The 12608-nt window shown below is 36.0% G+C and overlaps 1 protein-coding gene across 2 annotated transcripts in view; it reads left to right on the forward strand.

Moving 5' to 3' along the window:
- The window catches only part of TTC37 (tetratricopeptide repeat domain 37), an 84143-nt gene that overhangs the window by 14402 nt on the left and 57133 nt on the right, over window positions 1–12608 (forward strand). For both annotated transcript variants that reach the window (XM_032403979.1, XM_032403980.1), the window contains 7 exons: window positions 6–97; window positions 535–610; window positions 1160–1300; window positions 3517–3615; window positions 3724–3832; window positions 10694–10834; window positions 12469–12570. In XM_032403979.1, coding sequence (XP_032259870.1) covers window positions 6–97; window positions 535–610; window positions 1160–1300; window positions 3517–3615; window positions 3724–3832; window positions 10694–10834; window positions 12469–12570 — 760 coding nt within the window. The remainder of the gene's footprint in view (window positions 1–5; window positions 98–534; window positions 611–1159; window positions 1301–3516; window positions 3616–3723; window positions 3833–10693; window positions 10835–12468; window positions 12571–12608) is intronic.

Consider the following 12608-nt stretch of genomic DNA (forward strand, 5'->3'; position numbering starts at 1 on the left):
TTTAGGGGTTAGCAAGCTTGTATGAGAAATGTAATCACATAAACGCTAAGGATGACTTACCTGGTGTTTACCAGAAGCTCCTGGATCTTTATGAAAGGTAATCATTGTATGGGGAAAGGCCAGTGTCTTTAAAAGCTTTAATTCAAATAAACTGATTAAAACTTACATAGAAGTACTCCAGACATTTACTGGGAATTGAGAAGCATTTTTCTTTCATACCATTGTTACAGAATCTTTTGATTGTGATTGAAACAGAATCAAAACACTATTAGTAAGAGGATTGACTAATTTGGGAATTTTGATAAAATTTTCAGTTAATATAATGGAAGATATTATTTCTTAAACCTTTTCTTTGTTAATGAGAGGCTTATTTTATAAAATTTTCCTGTGGTATGAAAGAGGATATGTTCTAATTTAAAATAGTACCTGACAGTAGTATTATTGGGATATTTTAATTTTAGTATCTTAAGCCTTTGGTTGTTTTCACTAATCAGATTCAAAATCCTTTTTTTTTTTTTAATTTTTTATTCTAAGTGTTGACAAACAGAAGTGGTGCGATGTCTGTAAGAAACTTGTGGATCTATATTACCAAGAAAAGAAACACGTAGAGGTTGGTTAATGATTTGCTGGGGTATTAGACTTCTTTTACTAAAGGCATTATTAGAAGAAAGCTTTCATTTAGCTTAAGGGAAAATTAAAAAAAATTAATATGTAGTATGATGTTAAAAGAATATAGAGAGATATTACAAATAACAGTGTTTTGAAACTAAATTAAAATTCAAGTTTTAGTTATTCTAACTTCCAAACCTTTTTGCAACTGGGCAGGGATAAATAAAATAAGTAAAAGCATCGTCTGTAGAATTTAGTGATGCATTTGTGGTGCATCCATAGCTGATGCTATGAGTTACAAGGATTGGGATATGTAGCCATTATTCCTGTTTCCACTCTGGTATCTTAGTTGTACTTCTAATATAGGGGCTGTGTGGATTTGCCCAGTCACCTATTTCTTGGGGAATTCATAATAGGTGGAGTTCTGTGCTTTTGCTATTTTTATGTATTAGCAAATGAAAAATATTTTTATTTGTAGATTTTATATTTTTAATTGGCATTTTTGACATTTAAGATTAATTAAAAAACATTTAAATCTCCTTCTTGCTAGGTGGCCAGAACATGGCACAAATTGATAAAGACACGGCAGGAGGAAGGTGCAGACAACCATGAGCTTCATCAGCTATGGAGGAAATTGACTCAGTTGCTGGCTGAGAGTACTGAGGATCAAAATAATGAGACCCAGCAATTGGTATTGACCCCTTTATTCCCTACAGTTTGTGTCATGAAGATTAATCGTTTAATTGAATTTAGCAAATGGAAACATAATGGTGTAATATAGGAAAGTACCATATGTCAAAATTGATATTTTATGAGTGTTCAATTTTAAATTCAGAGAGGTTCTTGCTGATACAGTCAAAATTCCTGGCCTGCAGTCTCGTATTAAGTCTGGACAGAGTGGACTTGGTATTCAGGGTATCACAGTTTACTTCCTTGTGTTCATAAGAATCCACAGTAAATCCGTTTTTTAATCACCGTGAAAAAGAAATTGTGAAATTGGCTTTCACAAAACTGCTGTAATTTCTATAAAGTTGTACTTACTTAAGGTTTGTTTAAAAGTGTGTTTCTTTATGTTTGTGAAGTAAGAGTACTAAATTACTTTGAGGTTTAGCAACTCAGTATTTTGTTTAAAGTATATAGGGTACTTATATCTAGAAATATTCCATTTTAGTTTATAGATTTTGAAGTAATTGAAAAGAATTTTTAAAAAGACTAAAACAGTCCATTGATTTTGAACTGTAATTGGAAAATATCTCCATTCTACTTTTTTATATTTGTAAGTTTAAAAGGAAACTTAATTTCTTATTATCATACATAGCCATCAGTATATACTTGTGAAATTTGAATGGACTTTTTAAATGTAAGCAATTATAGACTGAATATAGGATGAGAAGTTCATTTCTTTGTATGTTTGTTCATTTAATCCTTAATCCTTTTTTCAGAAAATATGTATTTTATATAGAATCTTTTATATATGTCAGGCAGTGTCCTAAATGCTGGAGATAAAAATAGAAGGATATAATTTGCATTTGTTTGTGTGTTGGTTTATTTGTGTATAGATTTAGTTGTGGGAAAAAATTGAGCAGTGACAAAATTAGGTGATCTGTGAACTTCTCTTAAATCATATCTTCATATTATGGCTTCATTGCTTTCCTTGAAAAACTATAGGTTACAAATATCAAACATACACCAAATACCAAAATAATGGTTTTTTTTGAATTATCTGTACTATGCTCCTCCATGAAAGAGAGCTAATTATGCTTGTCATCATTTTAAGAATTGATGTTTAACTGTTAAATAGGATAAGAGGATTTCAGGGTGGGGTTATTTTCATCTTGAATTCTAATGATAATTTTGCTTATTTAAGTGTGTTCAGAAAAAATGTATCACCTGTTTTCCAAATGGATTAATTGCATTACTTTTTTTTTTGAAACCCCTTGTGCTAAATGGTATAAGTTAGGCTTCCCTTTTTGCAAGATTATTAACTTTATCAGAGGAGTAAAATTTTCCCTATTTATGTAGACTTTATACCATACTTCACAAAGAAATTTGGAGGTAGTGAACAGTATTGAGACTTTTTCATTTTTAAAGTCATGGAGGGGCTCGTGGGTGGCTCAATCATTTAAACATACGACTTTTGATCTCAGCTAAGGTCTTGATATCAGGGTCATGAGTTCAAGTCCCACTGGGCATGGAGCCTACTTTAAAAAATAAAAAAATAAAGTCATGGAAATTCATTTAAAAAAAAAGGTAGAACTTATATAACTATATGAATGGTATCCTTTAAAGTGCTTGATTTGGATTCTAGTATTGTTTTCTTGCTCAAAACATATTTAGAAAGCTTCTTTCGGAATTTTCTTCAAAGTCATTTAGTAATACTGGATAAGAAGTGATTTTATTATACTTCAGTCATATTTCTGGTTTTCTTTTGACATAAGTATAACTTTACAAATTTATTTAAGATTGAAGATTTGTAACCATTGAAAATGTTCCAAGGAGCATACTGGTGATTTCAGTAGAGATGTTTTAAAAATGATCTGAATAGTTGCAGTTACACTGGTATATAAATAAGACTATACCTCTCCAGTTGACTACTTTATAGGGAACAGCAAGCACTTACAAGAATGTTTTGTTAAATTCATGATGCTAATTTATATTTATCCCTCAATAGTTCAGTGCAGTCTCCTGGCCAGTTGGAGTTAGAACTATTCTAAAACTTGCATAGACATTTTTTTCCTCATTGAAATTGTCAGGGCCAGACAATATAGGAAAATATGAGACAATAAAATACATTTGCAGTTCGTTAGTTGAGGTGGTATATTGTATAAGTGAGTCTTATACCTTCAACTGTTTATTACATTTGTCATTTCAGTATGCTAAAGATGATAGCTATTTTGTTTGTTTCAGCTTTTAACTGCTTTTGAGAATGCACTGGACTTATCAGATAAGATTCCTAGTGAGGATCACCAAGTACTTTATAGACATTTCATTCACTGTTTATCCAAAGTAAGTTGATTTTTAAAATCTCTAATGTGACTTTTATATTCTAATTAGGAAAGTGTTCACAAGCGTATTTTACTATGACTTAGTTTATTTTACTTTTATATTTTCAAGTTTCCTCATGAGACTGCTAGATTGAAGAAGGCCTGTGAAGGAATGATAAACATCTATCCCACTGTACAATATCCACTAGAAGTGCTTTGTTTGCATTTAATTGAATCAGGTAATTTCTTCCCTATTATATTGTGTGTTCTAGAAGTGTATGAACATGTGGGAGTGTTGCTGCTATCAATCAAAAATTGTTTCAGTGCTTACCCTGTGTAAGGTATTGTTTGAATATTTCTGGACGTAAAAGGAAGTACAGTGCGTTGTCTTTGTGCACATGAAGAGGCTAATAAATGTAGGAGAGTATAATGATACAGAGGAATTATGAACTACTGAGTTCACTGTTGATCAATGAAGTCTTTTGGAAGGTGAGAATTGAAGTGAGTCTTAAATTTTCCATAGAAATCCGATGAATAGGAGGAGGTGAAAAGTACTCTAGCTGGCATGAGCAGAAGTATGGAGGTAGGTTGCAATTTTTAGGAATACTAAAATGGTTTTATTTGCTCTAGTGGAAGGAATAACTAAGAGATTTTGGTTGAGGGGGCGCCTGGGTGGCTCAGTCGTTAAGCGTCTGCCTTCAGCTCAGGTCATGATCCCAGGGTCCTGGGATCGAGCCCCGCATCGGGCTCCCTGCTCGGCCGGAAGCCTGCTTCTCCCTCTCCCACTCCCCCTGCTTGTGTTCCCTCTCTCGCTGTGTCTCTCTCTGTCAAATAAATAAATAAAATCTTTAAAAAAAAAAAAAAAAAAGAGATTTTGGTTGAGTAGGTTGGACTATATTGCCTAGGGCTATGAATGTCATACATTCTCAGAGCTGATATTTTAGTGTCACAAGTACTGGTTATAGATGCTATAATACTATAAAGTAATGAAGCTTGTGAATGATCTCCTTTTTTAATGAAATAGAGCAGATTCAAGTCAGAGAGTATGTCTTAGCTTATGCCTCGTGCTCTTCTTTTTTTTTTTAAAGATTTTTATTTATTTATTTGACAGAGAGAGAGATAGCGAGAGAGGGAACACAAGCAAGGGGAGTGGGAGAGGGAGAAGCAGGCTTCCTGCTGAGCACGGAGTCCGATTCGGGGCTCGATCCCAGGACCCTGGGATCATGACCTGAGCCCAAGGCAGATGTTTAACGACTGAGCCACCCAGGCGCCCCTTGTGCTCTTCATTGTTTCCTTCCTTTGGGGGGGGGGAGAGAGAGCTGATGACAGCCAGCATGCTGGAAGTTGCTGGAACCCATGCCTGTGGATGTCTCGTGCCCAGGGCTGGTGTTCAGTCAGTTTACAGGAGGTTGACCCAATGGGTTTTCACACCAGCCTCGGTCCTCTTTGTCAGTATCTGTGCTGATTAGATTTTTACATAATTTAACCATCACTCCTGTCTGTGCCTGTATTCAGCTGATGAGCAAAGTTCACAGAAATCAGTCACTGAAATAGAAATAACAGTACCATCACCAATGTGTCAGTGATTATAAAGTTTGCATAGTTTTACTAATTTAATTGTTTTCATTTTGTTGCTAAATGAGTATACACCTGGGAATGCTTTGTATGTGAATGACCATCACAGGTGTCATTATAGAAAAATTGTTGAAAACTAGTGATAGAGGTAACTGAGGGAAAATGCCTTTTGAAAGAGTATCATTGCATCTGTCTTGGCTCTCCCCACTTTAACTTTCCCTTCTAAGTCCTACTTGTACTCCCCCCGCCTCCCCGCCGTGTCTGAATTAAAATTCAGAACTATTACCTTAAGTGTTGTATTTTTTTGGTGAGAAGTAAGTGGATCCCCTTTGCTTTAATTGAGTCAGACTTGTAAGAGCACTTTTCACTAATGTGAGAGAAGAAATGTTGTAGTAAATGTTGTAGTGAATCAATTTATGAAGTATAAAGTCAAACTAATATGATATGTGGGATAGATTGTATAGAAGGTAGACTAGATTGGGTAGACTAAATGATCTTGAGAATGAATGAACTGGGACTATGATAGTGGGAATAGAAGGTAACAGATGAATGAAAAAAATAGATTTGTTAAGCTGTAAAGGGAGGGAGAAAATAATTTTACTTTTAGCTCTCTTGGGAAGTTGGCCTAATGTGGAATGATCATCTGTAAGAAAGTTGAGTTGTGGAGAGGAGAGGTTAATGGACATTTAAAGGGAAATGCCCATCTGGCGTGCAGATGAGAGATCAATACTAAGGCTAGACATAAGGTTTGGAAATCACCAAAGTGAAGTGGAGTGGATGACTTCAGAGGATGACTAAAGAGCAAAAAGCTGAAAACTGTGTCTTGGGTGGTGCTGGCTGGCTTGAAGAGAAAGGGAGGGAAAGAGAAAAGTAGAAAACAGAGAAGCAGAGAGGTCCGACAGGAAGTTGGTGGAACCTGATGTGAAGCAACAGAGAAGGGAAGAAAGAACATTTCAGAAAGGACATCTGTACTGACAGATTGAGCAACCAACTTTATGATTAGGAGGTTTTTATTTAGGGCTATCTTTCCTAACCAAAGTGATTGCATTGAAACTTAGATTTCAATGGTGGGAAAAGAGTAGGAAGAAATGGTTAGCAGATATTAAAAGAAATAATCCAGGGATTTGGCTGACTACGTTTAAGGAGAGGAGGAGGAAGCATGCAAAGGGGTTGGTAACTTTTAGAGGAGTAGGAGAAGAATTGCGGTAGTGTTGCCTGGGAGGAGAGGTTCAGGAAGAGAGGGCTAGTTAACATTGTGAACTTTGCTTTGAGGTCAAGGAGGATGAGACATAGTAGGAGACTTTCAATATGAGGAGCATGCTTGTGCATTTTTGTGGGGTTTTTTTCCCCCCCACTGACAGGGAACAGTTCCAGAATTCACCTAGTTTCTTTAAATTTTAACATGAATCCTAATACATTTCTAAAATAAATGGGCTGATTTTGTAATTGGTCTCTGGTACCCATTCCTCCACCCTTTTTCTGCTATTACAATTGCTATTGAGAAACCAATGGCTGGTGTTCACCCTTTTTTTCTCTATTTTCTTTCGGCTATTAATGATTTGTACTATTCCGTCATTCTTGACCTTGTCACATGCCAAATGACACAAGAGGATACTTGAAATTTCTTTTTGAGGACTGATTGAATGCTTTCTCAATAAGCACATGTATGCCTATAATGTGGATTTGTGAAATAAGCATGGCCCCTATATTAAAAAAAAAAAAAAACTACAAAATTATAGAAGAAATTAAATCAACAAAGTCTAGAGTTATGCACATAAATTCAGTATTTGACAAAGTGTTCTAGAATAAAGAGATAGCAAGTGGTTATGCTGAATGATTGGAGAATGTGTTGGTTTATATGAAAAAAAATCATTCCTGGAGAGGTTATTTTGCAGAATTTAAAGAAGGAAAGGCTTATATTCCTGGTAAAGGGGAGTGGGTAGGTGGATATTTACATACATGGTACACCAAGGAAGAGTTTTTTCTCTGTAGAATCATTGGTTGTGAGAATCTGTGGGATGGAGCCATTCAGGCTTAGGTGCTTTCTAAGGTAAAGCATTATTCTAGGGGTAAAAGTTTAATAGTTAATGTCAGACAGTAGGAAGCTGTGCTTAATGATTTCTTGTTTTCTTTTCATTGCTCCTCTAAACCAAACTTTCTGTGTATGAAGAACTTCTGAAACTGTTAGGTATTTAAAAGCTTACCTATCCTCCCCCAGCGTGCTTTAGTATCTGCGGAATTTGCTACTTCACAGCAGTTAATCACTGGGTTCTCTTCCACTGGGGACAAATGTATTTCATTCTCCTTTGTCCTCCTTTGCATGTTGAGACTTGAAGATTCATTTTCAAAATGACTCAGTTTATAAAGCTTCACATAACAAGTAGTGAATAGCTTTCACAGTTGTCAGCTGATGAAATGTTATTTCATGCTAAATGACCTTTTCGGTTTATTTTATTTTGCTTTATAGTTGAAATGGGGGAGGATAAGAAAGCTTGGTTCTTCAAATTCAAACATCAAAGAGCTTAAGATTTTGTGCTCTGGAAATATTAGAAAATCCGGATGAAAATAAAGAAATGAATACATGCCATTTTGGTTTTTTTTCCCCAAGCTAGGTTTATTTAAAAGAAAAATTCTATAGTAGTGATCAATTTCTTTGTGATGTCAGCAATTAATTAGTTATTTTTAAAAACCACCTTTTTTTTTTTGTGGTAAACTTTAGGAAACAGAATTCTTATAGGTATTACTTGGCATCTACCCTGAGTCTCTTCAGAACGCCTTTTATTCTTAGAGATTTAACATTCATCAGCCCCAAGTCTAGCTTGCCTTATTGAGAAATAAAAATAATATTGTCAAACTTGTTTTGAAGTTGTTAAGCCTGGAATCTTAGACTCTTTTAAATGTTAAAAAGAGCAGATAAGTTAAAGAAATGATTTTCTATTCAAAAAGAAATCAAGTGTATTTCTTCTCTGTTTCTATCCTCCACATATTATTTAGCTAGTATTCTCAGCAAGAGTTAGTATGGAGAAGAGGATTGAGAGCTGAAGCTTTGGAATATCCCTTGTCTCTACAAAGCGTCAGTGATGTTGTTACTACTGTTGACAGTTTTTGGGAACACCAGAGAAGATTCCTCTAAGTGTCATTTGTTCTTAGTCATACGTAGAGAGTATGTTTCCCAAGGGCTAGAACATAGTCTCCCCAAATCTCTTGGTTTTTGTAATTGTGCTCCCAGATATTAAGGAAGATTTATCTTATTTAGAAGTTTTTCATGTTCATCTTAGCCTTTTACAAACAGTGTTCATCTACCTACCCACATTTTGTTTACCTGTGTACGTTTTTAGGTACCGTGCATATGGAGAGTCATTGGGATGATGCATGATTGGCTTTTCTTTCCATCACAGGTGTGTTTTTTATAATAAGGGCAGTTTATGTAGCCAAGGTACTCTCATGAATTACGTTTCTATGGAGTGAGATAGTTTTGACTCAGATGGCTAGAAATTGAAGGTAAAATTTTAATAGCCGTTTTATTTTCTTTTTTAGAATGGTGAAGATTTTTAATTTTCCATAGTAATTCTCAGCCATTACTTATTAACAGACTAAGCCTTTTGGTACGTTAATTCATAATGGTATTCTTAAAGGATCATTACAGTATTTAATGGATGCCTAATGTGTACAGGATACCATGCTAGTTCCTACCTTCCAGAAGTTACTGTGTAGCTACAGAGGTAGCAACTGCAGTATATATATAAGACTAACAATAAAGGTGGTATATGGTGTTGGTAAATACTATAGGCCTGTGGTTCTTAAGTATGGTCTCTGAACTTGTAGCATCAGTATCACCTGAGAACTTACTAGAAGTGCCAGCTTTCAGGTCTAACATTGAAATCAGAAACTTTGAGGGGGGGGGGTTAGCATTCTCCAGGTGATTCTGATGTCTAGTTTAGATAATACCACTGGTTGAAAAGGGGAGGGAAAAAACCCCACTGGTTTGCTTGGGAGGAGGAAGGTGTATGAAATTAGGCACGTCTGCTTTTGGAAATTACATTTATGGAAGCCATAATGAGAATAGGTTGACAGAAGGAAATTCATGTCTAGAAGGATAATAATAGCTGGCTCAGGTCTTTTTTACTGGATAACTAAAAAAGTAGTATTTCTTCCACTTTGTTTTCATATCTCACCAAACAGTATTGAAGTTTTAATTCTTTAGCCGTTAAGAATTTTTTGAATTTTTGGTACTAACTTGGACTTCTAAATCAATGTATAATATCATGGATTATGCACTGGTGTGTATATGGTTTTGAAAAATTTGAAATATATAAAATAAATGGTAACATGCAAGGAGTTTATCTTCGACATCTGAGACTGAAAGAGTGGCTCCACATGTGGTCTGGGGGCATATGTTTTACATAGATAGTAAAGCATCAGACTGCTTTTTCAAACAAATTATTATTTTTTTCAAAGATTTTTATTTATTTATCAGGGAGAGAGAGAGAGGGAGAGAGAGAGAGAGCACAAGCAGAGGGAGTGGCAGGCAGAGGGAGAAGCAGACTCCCCGCTGAGCAAGGAGCCTGACGTGGGACTCGATCCCAGGACCCTGGGAACATGACCTGAGCCAAAGGCAGATGCTTAACCGACTGAGCCACCCAGGCATCCCTCAAACAAATTATTTTTATTTGTTCCCCATATTTATTGCTTCAAGTTGTAGTGTTAGTTTTTAAGAATTTTCTTATATGATTAAGCAATTTATTAAAGTGCTGAGTACTCTTCACAGTTTATTCTCAAAGCAGAAATATTTTCTGCTTGTTTTTATGCTTTTCTGGGAATGGAAATCCTGAGATGGAGGTTGGAAAAAATGGAAATATAACAAAATAAATAGTGTTTTCTAAACTAAATTATTGTACCAAAATAAATTTGGAACAAATGTAGGCATTGGATGACTGTTACATAGGTTTAACCATTAACTTATATAGGAAAAGAAAGTTTTTGAAAGAAGGTAGAAATGTACTGCTGAACTTGTAAACCTAAGAAAAATGTGACTAAGTTTTTGTATAGTATCTTGACAAATAGTCTGTCTTTTGGTCATAGGATTCTGGAAGAATCCACTCGATTTGGCATCCTGGCTGCCACATCTCTAACAGCACATGGTTGCCCAAGGAGAGAGATTAGTGAAGTTACTGTGGAATAGGAAGAGGAGAGCTGGCAAGCGGAAGGCTGTGTGTCTTAGCGTAGTAGCAAGTAGGAGTAGGTTTCTTGTTTGAAACCCTTGAGTATGACTTCAGGTTCAGTTTACCCCCATACTGCAGTGGGTAAAGTAGTTTCTACTTCCGATATTTAAGAAGATGAAGAAGCGTAATTTTTTTAATGATATGTTAATATTTTTTGGTATTGTTGGTCTATTTAAGTTTTGAATTCCTGGAGTCAGGATATGGTGGAGAATGTGTAAGACAGCATTTGAGCTTGAAGTATGTATGTTTTGGCAATTGGAAATTTGGAGTATGTATGCTAATAACTTTTCTTTTTAATTCCAGGCAGTCTTACTGATGAAGGACAGCAGTATTGTTGCAGACTAGTGGAAATGGATTCCAAAAGTGGTCCAGGCTTCATTGGTTTAGGCATTAAAGCATTACAAGACAAAAAGTATGAAGATGCTGTTAGGAACCTAACAGAAGGTAAGTGTACAGTGTAGAGCATGTAACATGAGGTATAGTTGTAACCAGACTCAGGGGTGTCACTGCTTGGGGTGCATTAAATTGAACACAACCCAAGAAAGTGTTGAAACAACATTTGTCACAAGAAGACAGGGAAATAGCCCGTAAGGCAGTGTCTCCCTGTGGGGTTAGTACAGGAAACTTTTATTCAGTGTATTAGGGGGCAGGGGTAGAGAGCTGGTGTATACATTAAGAAACTTAATATATACATATCTCTTCCTCTGCTTAAAACCTTCCATGGGTTTTCGGCTGCCCTTAGGATAACATGGAAACTCCTTCACAAGGTTTGCAACCCTCCCGAGTCTGATTTCTTGCCCTTTCCTGCTCCCATGCTTCATTTTCTAATATAATGAGTCCATATGCTATTAATTAGGCACTTTGGTTGAGCTACAGATGCCTAGCATGTCAGCATGCTAGTGCATACAATGTACGTTCCAAAAATGGCCGAAAACCCCATCCATAGCAATAAATCTTAGTATTATAATGAGCTTACAGTAACTTCAGGATCACTTAGATGGGCTTTGATATAGGCCCTGAGCTCCAAAGTGGCTCACACTGGCTCATGCAAGAGGCTATCCTAGCAGGTTCCTGGGTAGGCTCTGCTGTGTGAAACAAAACACATTCCTTCCCTTCCCATTTTGTCCCTTCCCTTCTCTTCTGCTCATAACTTTCAGCCCTCTAATCTGAATAATTCCTCCTTACATCCTAGCTAACATACTCAATAGGCAGTTATCTTTGGGCCTTTCTTTGAGGAATGTATATTTAAAATAGAAGTGAAAAAATACATACTCTAGAGTCTGCTTAGGTCTGGATTCCAACTCTGCCACTCACTAATTTCAAGACCTTGAGAAAAGTAATTAAATTCTCTGTCTCAATGTTTTCATTTGTAAAGTAAGTATAATTATATATATATACACACATATATGTATACACACATATATATAATTATATATATATACACACACATATATGTATACACACATGTGTGTATACATATATGTGTGTGTATATATATATATGTATCCCCCCCGCCATCCTTAGGAATCTTTAACTTAGTTTTGTTAGGTATGATGTTTCTGAACTTATAGTCACATAGATATCTGAATAACAAATACAAGCTTAGGGTGGGAAGAGCATTTCAAGCCAAGAGGTGAAATAGCCTGAGACTGAGAGCACAGCTGGAATTCACGGCAGTTCAACAAGATGTAAGAGTCAAGAAAGGAGACTGGAGAGGGGCCTTACACACTTTGTGAAGGAGTTTGCATGTTATCCTAAGGGTAGCCAGGAACCTGTGGAAGGTTTTAAGCAGGGGAATTTCATAATTCCATTTGTATTTGTAGAGCTATTCTGGCTACAGTGTAGAGAATGAATTGGAGTGGGTGGCAAGCCCCTCAGTGATCTGGGATAAAGATGGTGGAAATGGGAGCTGAAGTAGTGGTGGTAGAGAAATGATTGGGGCATGGAATCAGTGTTCTGAATAATTATATATGAGCGACAAGGGAAAGAAGGGATCTGATTTGGGGAGTAGATGGTGTTGCCGTTTTTCTCAGTAGTCATAGAAAGCTTGGATTTTGTGATTGCTTTTTTCCTTTTAGGTTTAAAGGAAAGCCCTCTTTGCACAACTGGATGGTATCATCTGGCAGAAGCCCAAGTTAAAATGCATAGACCTAAGGAAGCTGTTCTTTCATGCAATCAAGGTATTCCTGACATCTGTAAGGGTGGCCAACCCTATTTC

The sequence above is a fragment of the Phoca vitulina genome, unplaced genomic scaffold (genome assembly GCF_004348235.1).
Source record: "Phoca vitulina isolate PV1807 unplaced genomic scaffold, GSC_HSeal_1.0 scaffold6, whole genome shotgun sequence".
Classification (NCBI taxonomy): Eukaryota; Metazoa; Chordata; class Mammalia; order Carnivora; family Phocidae; genus Phoca; species Phoca vitulina.